Raw genomic sequence first — 14358 nt, 5'->3', positions numbered from 1 at the left:
AAATATAATAGTGTATGTGTATGCAGTCAGGTCCATATGTATTTGGACAGTGACACAATTTTTGTAATTCTGCCTCTGTACACCACCACAATGGATTTGAAATGAAGCAATCAAGATGTGAGTGAAGTGTAGACGTCACTGTTTGTCACTGTCCAAATACTTACGGACCTGACTTTGTGTGTGTCATATATATATATATATATATATATATATATTCAAAAAGGGTGGAGAAGCAATGGAAACAACAGCTTATCAGTACACACATTTAATACTGTTTTATTTGTAAGAAACTGATGATGGCAAATACAGTTTAAAAAGGAGAAATTCCACACACCCAAGTACACAAAGAAGGGTTTGGACCAGAGAAGAACTTAAGAAACAAAAACGAATGTGTAAGAACACAAGCCGCACTAACTCACAGTGTAGAAGTCATCTCTGTAGATGATGTTGAAGTCCAAAGAATGAAAAGATCAAGATTGGGAGAAGAGCACCACTGCGATTTGGTTACTTCGAATTTTTCACCCTGGATACATTACACAGCATTTTACCATCATACAGCACAAACAAAAGAGGAAAGAGTGATCATCAGATTGATTATGTAATGTTTCCTAATGTTTTGCCTGCAAATCTGATTGCTACTTTTATTATAGCACTCTGTTCTTTGGAGTGTCATTATCAGCAACATTAAGAAACATGGCCCAGGTTCCCAAAAACCACTGCACATTAACATAATCTCACGGTGATATCAAGGTTACTTCACTTTGGACCAACACAAAACAAAACAAAAAAAATACCTTCAGCGAATGTAACTGTTTATTCGCTCGTTTTGAAGGATCAGTCAAGGCATTTTACCAGTAACAGTCGGGCAGTGTTGCATGACCACAAACGCTGGCAGTGTTGGACAGTGTGTATAACATAGCCAAGAACTAAACGAGTTGAACATTTCAGTGTAAAAAGCCAAAACCCAGATATATTTGAATAGCCAGCTAATAAAAGCAGAAGTGCTGTTATATTACTGCTACATGAGAAGATACAGTTAGCACAGTGATCAACAAACATCAGGAAAGTCTCCACATTATCTAAGCTCTAGTCCACACAACTGACCATAAATTAATGGAAGTGATGTGCTGCGATTTCTTTCGATACAACTTAAAAAGTACCAAGAATTACATAATACAGGAAGTGTAATGTTTTTAATGTTTTTTTTTTTCCTTACACCAGCAGGAGTGGCCTTTTATTCTCCAACTGGAATGTAATCTACAATGTGGTTAAAAAAACAATTTAAAATCTATCACAATATTTTCATAGATTATACCATTCTACATAAACATTAATGGATTTGAATATACACTACATGGCCAGAAGTATGTGGATACCTGACCATCACACCCATATGTGAGCCTTCCCCAAACTGTTGCCACAAAGTTGGAAGCACAGACTTGCCCTGACCTCAACCGCACTGAACACATTTTGGATGAATTGGAATGCCGACTGTGTGCCAGGCCTCCTCGCACAACATCAGTGCCTGATCTCATTAATACTCTTGTGGCTGAATGGGCAAATCCCCACAACCACACTCCAAAATCTAGTGGAAAGCCTTTCCAGAACACTGGAGGTTATTACAATAGCAAAGGGGGGAATAAATCTGGAACGGAATGGGGTGCTCAAAAAGCACATATTGCTGTGATGGACAAACTTTTGGCCATACAGTGTTTCTGTTGGACTCAAGCTTAATCCTAGTAACTAGCTTCCATGCACAATTTGGTAAATTTGTTGGGGAGAAAAAGAAGACTTATAGGCTGCACCTGAAACCCTTTCAGTTATTTTGGAGCCAAAAACACCAATGAAAAAAAATAAACAGAAATGTTCAAACATTTCTTTAATTTGATTTGAACACTTGCCAATACAGAATGTGAGTTCTACCAAGGCAGAGATTAAAAGGTGTGAAATGGTAAAATGATACATTAAATATTAGGTAGTAAAAAAAAAAATCTATGCACTCAAAGTGCAAAAACTGGGAATATTTGTCATGCTATTTCTTAATTTGGCCTCCGAATCCACCACTGTAGCGGACAATGAATTAAGATTTTTTTTTTCCACAAACAAATCAATTATTAAAAATAACCATGTCACAGAGGATGCTTTTGCAACTATGCCGGTAATGTCACAGTTAGAAAAACATCCCAAACAACCACCAAGAAACAGCTACTGATCACAATCATGGCAGTTTGTGGCCAATTTTGGAACGTTCATAAACAAATCAATCCTTTTTGCTGCAAAACTGACTTCCTAGACCATGAGAAACATATTCTGACACACAAACAAAGACAAACACAGACATCAGACTGGTCTCCCTCCACTCAGTCTATAAGGCACAGTCACAGGATCAAAGCTGGAGAAAAGGTGACTGCTACAAGCCTTTCACAAAAATAATCGCATAGGAATAAAAAGCAATGTAAACTGATAAAAATGTGGATTTTTTTTTTTTTTAAGGATTTTGTTCATTAATTCACATCTGAACCAAAGGCAAAAACTAAGATGGTGTGAAGGAAGTACATTTTTAAATATGGAAAATATGATTAGTATAGCATTATTATTATGAAGTACATGCCACCCATCTTGTGAGGGAGAGAGGAAAACACCTCTTCTATTCACACCGTGGCAAAAAGAAACTGTCAAAGATGATTATCTATCAATGAATAAATTTGCAAGTTCCCCTGAAGTTGCAAGAACTTTACATGATACTGAATGTTTGAGACGAATGCTCCAACTCTCCTGAGCTCAGCAAGATCAGCTGAGCAGCCACGTTGTGCTCTTCTCTAAGAAGGCATCAGAGGAGGTTCTTCTAATGTAGCTACTTTAACTCTGTATGCAACCCAAATTACTTTCCATACAGTGTTCGTTGAGTCCAAAATGCATAACATGATCTGAGACAGCAGGAGGGAGTGAAATGTGTAGAGATGAGGGAGGAGACAAGGACACAACTGGATCTAGTTATAGGCATTAGAACTCCTCCTGGTCCTCTGCTTCGGCATCTGGTATGACAAAGCCCTCCTGCAGGAGTGACAGAAGAGACAGAGAGAAAGTGTCATGGGGTGGAATGGTTCTCTTCAACTATGCTCAATGTGCTACATGCACTGGTATCAATTTAGCTAAATGTTAACTATTGATTTTTGTCTTCATTTTCAATGTCTTTCATCCCTTTGTCAAGGCAATTGCAACTGCCTAGTTATTTATGAAAAATGTATTTGTTTTACAGTACATGTTTTACTGTACATGCATCTGTGCCAGAAGATAATTTAATATCATTTCAAAAATAACATAGAAAGAAAACAAACTTACGGTTAGGCCACCCAATTGAAGTTTAGCTAAATGACCTAAACTGACCTCATCAAAGTCAACTTTATTGTCAATTCTGCTATATGTACAGGACACACAGAGGATTGAAATTTTGTTTCCCTCAGACCCATGGTGTGAGAAACCAACATAACAAGACAAGTAATTAAAAAAAGTAAAATAAAATACAATAAAATAAAATACAATACAATATGTACACTATAGATATTCACGGCACATGTGAGTGTGTAGATATTTATATTTTACTCCAAAACAAGAGAGAGCAGCAGTTGTGGAAGTGGACCAGGTTACATTGTAGTGCAAAAGAGAGAGCAACAGTAGTAAAAGTGGCTTGTGAATTTGTGTGATTTGGGGTGTGTGTGTGTGTGTGCGCGTGTGTGTGCAGTTACAATTCGGTGACTCTTAAGGCAGAGGACAGTGAGGGGAGAGAGTTCAGCTTTCTCACGTTTAAATGAGGTCAATATTTAGAACTAATCACAAAATAAATGGTACTGTACCCCCCCATTGCTGACACCCGTGAAAGGCTCTCCCACTGTCTAAATCCCATGCCTCTCCCATCCCTTTTCTGCCCAATTTGGTCATTTGCCTATTCCCACCCACTAGTTGACGCTCCCCATCACATGACAGCTACCATCCAGGGAGGGTGAAGCAAACATGCGCTTACACAGACATGAAGCCAAACTCCCCATCTTACCGAACAGCTGCATCATCAAATGCTGCATCACAGGGAGGAAAATGCTGCAAAACACTCAGAGGAGAGTGCTATCTGCCCTCTTCTACATACATGAGCTCACAGACATTAACAGGGGAGAGAGTATGCCATCCCTCCCACCCAGCAAGCACGGACAATTTTGCTCTCTTGACTCCCAGCCATGGATCACTGTTGCATTGTCTGAATACAAACTTGCGATCTCCTGATGGTAGAGTGATCGTCTCTGTGTTGCCCAAATTTACTTCTGAACTGAAAATCAGTAGCACACTGTGACCAGAATGTTCCAATTTAAGAGAGTTTAGAGCTTTATGGTGGTCCCAAGAACAAACTTGCTGCCAAGGCCAAAGAATGCGTACAGGAACAACACGGAATAAGAGTCACAGTTAGCACAGAGCTTACTAGTTCTGATTCGTTAGAAATGCTTGCCATTTGTGCTGTTTAGAACATTTTGTTCCGTATTAATCACAAAACGTAGTGCTCTTTGAAATTCATTAGTCAGCTCATGTTCCTTATACGTTTACGATGTAGCTACTATAAATACCCACAGAGCCACAGCTGTGAATGTATTAGTGTCATCAAATTCTGCTCTGTACTCACATCTGTGGCATAGAGAATATCCACAATCCTCTGCAGGGTGGGGTCTCCCTCGCTCTCCTTTTCCTGACAGATCAGCTCAATGTTCCTCAGTTTGCCAAAGTAAAAGTCTCGCTCCTTCTCCATGTCCTGGATCGTGGACTTCAGTATATTCACCTGAGAAAGGGGAGACAAGGACATTGTGCATAACAATTTTTTATTAAATACTCCTTCTGTAGAAAGGAATGCGTACATGTAGTGAGTATCAATATATGTGAATAAAAATGACCCTTGGGTTTTTAGCTGACAGTTTTCTTGTTTAGATGTCGCTTTTCTTGTATGTTCTGTCATATTTGTCTTGGGTTGTGTGCATTATTATTATTATTATTATTATTATTACTATTATTATTACTATTATTATTATCATCATCATCATCAACACCTTTGGAAACCTCTCAGGTAATACAGGGTTTTGGAGGAGCTATATATAAATTAAATGCATTATTTTTCTTGTAGCATCAGTACTCAAAAACACCTCTTGTATAAGCTCCGCCCTTTCATCATCGCCACCGGCTCCTGGCCTCCGTGCAGAACTGGGAGTCATCTTGGGCGCTACCTTGGCAACAGCTGCCCTTTGTGGTGCTGAAATAAACAAAGCAACAGTTATATAAATGACAGATATTCGACGTTTTCATGGTAGACCCAAAACAAAAATTCCATCTGTATGTGTGTCAGGCAAAATCTCAGAAAATCAAAATGTTAGACACAATATCAGAAATGTTTGATATTTGTGAAATCCATTAGCTAACACTACTATTCTACACATAATGCTAAGATAGTGTCCATTACTCAGTCGTTCCCTAAGGAGTGCCTTCACTGTTTACTAGACAGGTAAAAGACATGGAGTACATTTTGGCAAGATATTACACAGATATTATATACATATTTTATATTATATATATATATATATATATATAGTTTTATATCTGTATACGGTCTAATGGATTGAAGTATATGCACAATGGGCAGGGCAATTCATTATGGCTAAGACATTCAAGAAAACTAAAGCACATGATCCTACTTCTGGTCAGCTAGGTTCAGATTGTATTTAATCAAAAGAAAAAGTCAATTTGTTAATCTTAAACTCAGAAAAATATGTAAAGTTAAAAAAAATGATATCATAGTCATGATTACATGTGATAATTATAGTTATTATAGTCATAATAAATCCAGTGACCCTTCAAAATGTACTGACTTAATTGTAAGAATTATACTTGGGGCACTATTTAATATTTTCAAACATCATGATGTTTTTGCTCATGAAAATGTGTAAGGCACTACACAACCACATTTGGGGAAAAAAAAAAAAACATGATATTTCTGATGCAGCGAAAAGCCTGATCTTGCCCCAGCTTTATACGGTCAGCCCCATACCAATTATAGTGGCTGCTTTTGTTATCTATTTAGGAGTGTAACCATTTTCTGTAAAAAATGAGTTCAGATTTAGAAAAAGAACTCCAAAAAAAAAAAAGCATAAAATGTATCAACACTACATCTCCAGCACACATGCGAAACAGTCAGGAGAAAATACCAAGGTGTGGTAAAACACGCTGCCAGCAAGCTCTGCAAAGCTTCATGAAAATACTTGTAAAACATTACAGACTAAATCTTTAGCTGTTGATTATGATAAGCACTGACTGTATGAGAAAGTAAAGGAATCAATGGGATTCTGCTTTACAAGTCACAGCATGTTGAAGCTCATCCAAATCAACCAACCTGCGTTCATGATCTTCTTGGGCTTGTTGAGAGCAGGCATGGATGGGTTGGGCACGGGCATTGTGTCCTGCCCTTGGCGTGCCTCCACTGGGTCATACTCTTTCCCGTCATAGTTGGCGTCAAAAAACTTCTTAAACCACTGCACAAACTCAAAGTTGTCCTGGAACTTGCCCTTTATCAGCTTGTCAACGGGGATGATCTAAGGCAGGGAGGAGATTATCAAACAATAAATTGACCAGGAGACAAAAAATAAACTTGTAGAACAAACTATCAAGGTGAAAAAGTAAAGAGAGAATAGAGGGGGGTGACGTGCACACTGCATAGTGCCTAATATTTCTCTGAGGCATAGATAAGATCACCCACACTTATCTGATCTCGCAGTAAAATTACACACATCCTTCCTCCACACAGATCAACCTAACAACTAAAATCTGAATTCTGCCTCTGAACCCTGACTGCTCTCCATCTCTAACTGCCAACACTGTGAACAAACAGGAGACTGTTTGATTAGTAACCGGGCACACGTGTGGAGCTACAGCAGGCATATACAGTATACTAAATACAGTACAGTACAAAGTGGGGATCACTACCCAAAAAAAAAAAAAAAAAAAAAAAAACTACGTAAACTAGGCACTGTTGTGATAAACAGATTCCTAGTGATAAAATTATATGCAACATGGTACCTTTACAACCAGTTTTGAGAAAAACGCATAAAACTATTTGAACTATAGGGTTGAAGCTGAAGGCTACTCACTTTGTCAACACCCATTCGCTTGAATCCAGCTTGCAGGATCTTAAAATTGTGAATGTATTCATGCTCTAACTTTGCTGAAAATTTGACTTTCTTCAAAGGCACACAGCCAGGGAAGAGCATGTCCATAAACTGGCAATAGGCGGCACCTGTAAAAAAGATAATTAAGCCATTCAAAACAATTTTATGCTTAAACTGAAAAGTGATGCTCTAGATATGCATAATAAACATCTACAGACAAGATAAGCTTGATTAGGCTTAAACAGACCTGATACACAAAATTCCCTTCTATGCAAGATATGACACAGCCTACTTTTATAACAGTGACTAACTCACTGCAGCGAATAGCTGATCAAATATTAAAATATTAATTAAAATGTGTTTGTATGGAAGGTTTGGATATAAAATCATTAAGCAATTCATTTGTCTAATGTTATATATTATGAAAATGTCCTCGGGTATTGTGAATGACGTTTTCACCGTATTGTCCAACCCTGGCGCGCAGCACAAGCCGCCTCACCTGAACACAGCAGCTCGATCTTTGTGAGGTTCATCTGTAAAGACTCGTTGATCCACGCAAGCATATCATGGCGACTCAGGTTGTCGCTGGTCACTGAAGTGGAGTATACATTTACAGCCATGTCCTATAATAAGAGAGGGGCACAGAAACGGACATTAAACAAAGCTGTACAATGTAATATCTAATCAGCACCTGTGCCACCGCTACCTGATGGCGAGCTGCAAACATGATACCGTGCTACTGTAAAAAAAAGCCGGTGTAGCTGAATCACTTGCTGCGACTCAGGAGGCGTGGCCCAAAGTTTAAAGGTAGTATTGTCTGTGATTCAGACTGGAATATCAGAAATCAGTGACTCATTCATTTGATTTCAATAGACGTATTATAAACTCGTGTCTTTTAAGGTGACTGTATGAAACATCTTGGCTAACAGACTATGTGTGTGGTAAGTGGAAAATTTAGGTTGTTAAGTGGTGGCTCAGTGGTTAAGGCTCTGGGCTACTGGCCAGAAGTTTGCGAGAAAAAGTATGAGAGGTGTGATTTGATTCTGTATGTAGATGTATATCTTTTTAAAACAGCGAGTCAGGGAGCGAGCATGTTAGAGAGCTTGGCTGATTTCCACAACAGCCAACAGCATTTGTGATACGCCACACCTCCTAAGTCCTGAATCTAAACAGTGGCTTAGCAAACTGGATAAATAAGTGGCCACGAGCTGCATACGATTGCTCTCCGACAGCTTCTCTACTGCAGCTTTGCATGTTCGGTATCCTAGAGCATAGAGCCACCTCAGTTTGGTCCCAGGCCATTGCTTGTTTGTTGCCCGTGTGCAGTGACAGCATTAGGCTACCCACAGGAGAGAGAGGCAGAAAGACTGCCATGTAACCTGAGGCAGTAAAATAAACTCGCATTGAGAAACAAGCTTTGTGGACAACACTCTCTCTCTCTCTCTCTCACACACACACACAAACATGCCGTGCTATGTCCAAAAGCTTGCTCTCCACTTTAATACACACCCACTAGCTGTATGGCAGCGCACAGCCCATTAGAGCTCACGCAGCCAGAGTACACATTTGAGCCGAGATCAAGATTTTGGAAATGAGTGCAGGCATGCATTGTTCAGAAGGAGAACAACATGCATGAAGCTGCACGACTTCACAGCTACACAAACAGCCCATGTTGGATTCTTACTAGCTGTACAGTGATTTGTCCCGTCCAAGTTATTTACAGAGGCGGGAGAAATGTTTTAGAGAGCATTTGATTGGATGCGAATTGGACAGGTACATGATGAATCATCAAAAATGTTTGCACTGTTTCCCTGGAAATTATAACTGTAAAAATTTAAATAAAAATATTTCTATGTATAAAAACATACATACTGGCTTATTTTTGTCTAGAACATTGTACAAAAACATACATTTCATGGGGATCTCACGAGGACCATGACTTTAACCTTCATCTGCTCAGCTCAGTTATGAGTCTCTTTGGACTCATAATGATACCATGTCTCCGAGTGACTGTGTGCGCTATTACCAGCCCTCGGTCTGCTGAGGCAGCTCCAGTGTGTAACAGAAGCCAGGCCTCGCTGCTTAATCCTCTTAAGACAACGCTTAACGTTAAAGTGAACAGTGGGTAAGTTTAACAAAACTGACTGTAATGAGTTTCCTGGTTACACAACTGCACTATTTGACCACGTAGCACACAGGTACAGAAGGAATTTATTTATAATCCGTTATCATCTAGATGAGGATGGATTCCCTTTCGAGTCTGGTTCCTCTCAAGGGTTCTTCCTCGTATCGTCTCAGGGGGTTTTTCCTTGCCACCTTCGCCTCTGCTTTGCGCATTAGGGATAAATTAAAAATTGATATCTTGAATTTATATATTTCTGTAAAGCTGCTTTGTGACAATGTCCATTATTAAAAGCTCTATACAAATAAATTTGAATTGCACTGAAATCTACATCCAGGTGTCACGCCTGTTGTTAACACACTATACAAATAAAATCAGTTTGAATGAATCTGCTCACATGTATAGAGTATGCGTCATCAATAAGGTGTATAGTGAATTTACTCTTTTAATATCACTGTTTTAATACATTAAAGCACGTTAAGCGTTTTCTTTCTAACGGGTTTCTATGGTGAGAAAACGCTTAACGTGACAATATGACATTGCTGTTGTCTCAGCAGTAGACAGTGTTTATGACAAGAGGAATGTGAGAGAAAAATGGTTTTCTCTGGTCATAGTTTTACTGAATTAAACTGGTAGTTTTAGTCCATTAAGGCACGCGCAGTGTTTTAATACCGTTTCCTGTTTCCCAGCAGCACGTCACATCACACCTACGTGATGTAGCAGAACATAAAACCATAAACTCAGACATGACTGAGAACATAACCACTATTATCCTCAAATTCATCAATTAAACCGAAATAACTCGCTAAATTACATATTAAATAGCGCTAAATGAAATTTTAAATGAAACAGCCGACACCCCGAGAAAGGGAAGTAACGTTAGCAAAGCAGGCTAATATACAGCCAGCTAACTGAACAGAGCAGCTAGCTAGCTAAGCCTGTGTGAATAACGGAGCTACCGGTTAGCTTATCCGACTAGCAAGCGGCATATATGCTGGTTCGCTCACGTATCGTAGAGTAAGCCAAGCTAACTATGCTAAAGAAACGGTGTCAGGCAACTTTTACAAAGATTCTTTCTAAAAAGGGTCGTTTATAATGAGACCATAACATTCACGCGCGCTTATTATTCGGACTTCATATAAAGGCTTTTGTCTCATTCCAGCGAGCAGCTAGCAGCTAATCCCATCATCCAGCCCCAACTTCCTACATTCTCCCTTACACATTCTCTCCCATTCTCCCACTCTCCAGAACACATATGCGCTTTAAAATCCATCTCAAATAGCTTCTACACACAGTTACAGCGCGTGTCTAACTAACGTGCCGGTTTTTAAGGCTCAGTGTTGGATTTATTACCTCCTCTTTGCCGGCGCTCCCTTTTCTGTGAATTTGCGTCGGTTTGTTCAGACAGATGTTGACGTCATGGCGTAACAGTGTGAACCGGAAGGAAAGTGGAAAGAAGGTCGCGTGGAGAAAAGCGCGCGTGCCACATTAAAAGACCTTGGGATCTGTAGATTCCCTGACTTTTAGGAAGACCTGCACTTCCTGAAAACAGTGTATGCTCAGGTCTCGCCCTTGCTTTACTTGCTAGTCTCACCTGGATTCTGTAGACTTATACCTATGAAATGCTGCTGTAATCATAAACACTATCATGCTCATAGTCTACTGAACATCCTTTCAACACACTCAGTACTGTCTGACATTATAGATATACAATTGTATAAGAGTAATGTTTTTTTTTTTTTTTTTTTAAATCACTCAGAACAGTTCCCTTTTGAGTGTGGCTCCTGTCAAGGTTTCTTCCGTATGATGTTTCATACACGTGTTTCATGACAAAACCGTATTTGTACTAGGACCAGATGCATTTATAAGTAAGCTCGGGGATTACACAGTACCTCTGGATGGCTTTTCTGTTTCGTCATGTGCAGCAGTAAAAGACCTTGGGTTGATTATTGACTCCAGTCTTTCATTTGAAGCTCATGTAGATAATGTTACTAGGAGAGCCTTCTTTCATCTCAGGAATATTGCTAAGATAAGAAATATAACGTCACTACGTGATGCAGAAAAACTAGTTCATGCATTTGTTACCTCGAGGTTGGGTTATTGTAATGCCTTACTGTCTGGATGTTCCAGTAAGTGCATAAACAAGCTCCAGTTAGTTCAGAATGCAGCAGCGAGACTCCTTACTATAGCCATAAAATATGACCACATCACCCCTATCTTCTCCACACTGCACTGGCTCCTAATCAAATTTCACTTTGATTATAAAATACTATTATTGACCTATAAAGCACTAAATGGTCTTGTGCCTCTGTACCTGAGCGAACTTCTGGTCTTTTCTGATCCGCCACACCTACTTCGATCAAAGGATGCAGGCTATTTGTTGGTACCTCGAATAGCAGGGGGTAGAGCTTTCTCTTACAAAGCCCCACAGTTATGAAATGACCTTCCAATTACTGTTTGGGACTCAGACACAGTCTTAGTGTTTAAGTCTAGGCTGAAAACATATTTGTTTAATCAGACCTTTTGTTAATATTTTTTTCTTAGGTAAAGGAGCAGATCTGGAAAGTTCATGGGCATAGAGTGTTGTGGTGAACTGGGATGTTTGGATGCTGTCGCCCCCCCCACTCTCACGCATTCACTCAGGTTTGTTGACGGTGGAGTGGCTGGCTGCTTTATGTCCCAGGGCGCCTTCATGTCTGTTATCTTCTGGCTCCGCCTTTTAGTTATGCTGTCATAGTCTTGCCGGAGTCCCTGCTTGCACTCTGCACACAATGAACATTGTCCTTAAGCATTACGTGACAATGAGCATACCTAATAATCTGTGTTTCTCTCTCTCTCTCTCTCTCTCTCTCTCTCTCTCTCTCTCTCTGTTGAGCTACACATGCTACTCCTGAGATACCAGTGATCCTGACCCCTTCTGCTCTCCGGACCTGCCTGATCCATCCTGATGCCCTACTTCTGTTTGGAGTTCCAATCACTTGGAAACCACACGCTGCTGCTGAGGATGGACCCACATGGACAGCCTAAAGATACACTTAGAAACCATGAAGATGGCTTTGGACTGCAATTGATATGAAAAGTTTTGCTATGATGGCTTTGGACTACAATTGCCACTAACAGTTTTGCACTTAAGTCTCCATCAATGAACAGTTGATAACTTCAACAAAATAGGCTTCATGTTAAAACTGTAATGATCTTGCTGGTTACACAATTGCTCTTTTTGACTATATAGAATATTAGTTATAGAAGGGAATTATTTATAATCGCACTATCCAGTGTCGCCCAGATGAGGATTGGTTCCCTTTTGCGTCTTCTTTTTTGAGGTTTCTTCCTCATATCGTCTCAGGGAGTTTTTCCTTGCCACCGTCACCTCTGGCTTACTCATTAGGGATAAATTTATGAATTTAAAATTTATATCCAGAATTTATATATTTCTGTAAAGCTGCTTGTTAAAAGCGCTATATGAATCCAGGTATCTGTAAAGTCGCTTTGTGATCATGCCCGTTGTTAAACGCACTATACAAGTAAAATCAATTAGAATGAATTGAGCTCTCAGTCTGAAGTCTTTGCACCCATGTCTTAAAAGAAAACATGTTCTTCCATGTCACACAGATGTAGACATGTAGATGTAGACTCTGTCTACACTGGCCAAAAGTATGTTGACACCTGACTATCACGCCCAAGCTATTGCCACAAAGTCTGAAGCACACGATTGCCTAGGATGTCTTTGTATGCTGTAGTGCTAAGATTTCCCTTCACTGGAGCTAAGGGGTCCAAGGGTCCAAACCTGTTCCAGCATGGCAATGGCCATGTGCACAAAGCCAGGTCCATGAAGGCATGGTTTGCCAAGGTTGGAGTGGAAGAACCCAAGTGTCCTGCACAGAGCCCTTACTTCAACCCCACTGAACACCTTTGGGATGAACTGGAATGCTGACTGCACCCCAGGCCTCCTCACCCCACATCAGTGCCTGACCTCACTAATACTCTTGTGGCTGAATGGGCAAAAATCCCCACAGACACACTCCAAAATCTAGTGCAAATCTTTCCCAGAGGAGTGGAGGTTAGTACAACAGGACTAATCTGGAATGGGATGTTCAAAAAGCACATATGGGTGTCAGGTGTCCACATACTTTTGGCCATATTGTGTATATTATTCTATACATACACACACTCCGTGGTCACTTTATTAGTTACAGCTTTTAAAAACACATATCAGCCATTTACTTTTGTTATGCATATGGGATAGGTGCACTAGATATACAATTATAAGTATACTATGTTACAGTTTGTTAGCCTCCTCTACTTCATCCATCAGTAGGAATGTCTTACCACAGGGCCATTATTTGGTTGGTGGACTATTCTCAGCACAGCAGCAGAAACACTGGCACGACAGCGGTATTGTAGTGTGTGGCACTGGTACATGTGTATCAACACCTCATTGTTACTACTGGATTGTGAATAGGACGCCAATCAAAAGAATTCCAACCAACAGCAGTTGATAAAGGGCTAGAGGATAATTAAGACACACTATGCATAAAAAAGCATGACTGCTCTGCCTAATACACAACATCTGGTTAATGGTGGTCCTGTGGTGGTTCCCTTCGAGTGTTGAACTGGGTAGAGATAATGCATATAGCAAAACATGGGCTAAAGCACTCAGGAGTTGTATACCCAAAAAAAGTACACCTTTGTTTTCATTAAATATGTGTATAATATGGGTGTACCTAATAAAGTGACTACAACAACTTCCATTCATTGATTCATACTGGATAGGTCATGCAGATAATTAGATTTGTTTGCTGGTGAGGATTCAGTGGCATATTTTTTATTTATTTGCTTTGTCTGACTGCTTTATATGAAAGAGGACTGTGTGTTCATGCAGGCCATCAGTATTTTCCAAAAAGTTTTACCACTAGATGCTGCTGTCACTCCATTAAAAGGGGAGCAGCATGAAATAATGAAATGCCTTGCTCAGTTATGGTTACATTAATCTCATCTAATGCTTTTGCCTGCATGTTAAACGAACACTCAACCTTGACGTTTCAT

General features: G+C 39.8%; 1 protein-coding gene across 1 annotated transcript; it reads right to left on the bottom strand.

The window, feature by feature from the left end:
- Positions 1-260: 260 nt before the first annotated feature.
- Positions 261-10815, bottom strand: mapre1b (microtubule-associated protein, RP/EB family, member 1b). The gene is made up of 7 exons (XM_053240841.1): positions 10666-10815; positions 7690-7813; positions 7173-7318; positions 6419-6617; positions 5178-5284; positions 4667-4819; positions 261-3054 (listed from the first exon to the last, which is right to left on the bottom strand). Exons 2-7 carry the CDS (start codon positions 7808-7810, stop codon positions 3004-3006), a joined length of 777 nt encoding a protein of 258 aa, XP_053096816.1. The 5' UTR covers positions 7811-7813; positions 10666-10815; the 3' UTR covers positions 261-3003.
- Between the last annotated feature and the right edge of the window lie 3543 nt (positions 10816-14358).

This window comes from Pangasianodon hypophthalmus, chromosome 16, assembly GCF_027358585.1.
Source record: "Pangasianodon hypophthalmus isolate fPanHyp1 chromosome 16, fPanHyp1.pri, whole genome shotgun sequence".
Lineage (NCBI taxonomy): Eukaryota > Metazoa > Chordata > Actinopteri > Siluriformes > Pangasiidae > Pangasianodon > Pangasianodon hypophthalmus.
Note: the sequence above shows the minus strand (reverse complement) of the source record. Positions and strands in the feature narration are given on the sequence as shown.

What these genes read in the sequence shown, in the direction of transcription:
- mapre1b (XM_053240841.1), bottom strand. Translation starts at nt 7,810, where the DNA reads ATGGCTGTAAATGTATACTCCACTTCAGTGACCAGCGACAACCTGAGT. An exon ending in AGCGAATGGGTGTTGACAAA is followed by an intron (nt 6,618 to 7,172) that starts GTGAGTAGCCTT and finishes TCCCTGCCTTAG; the next exon opens with ATCATCCCCGTTGACAAGCT. An exon ending in CAAGAAGATCATGAACGCAG is followed by an intron (nt 5,285 to 6,418) that starts GTTGGTTGATTT and finishes TGTTTATTTCAG; the next exon opens with CACCACAAAGGGCAGCTGTT.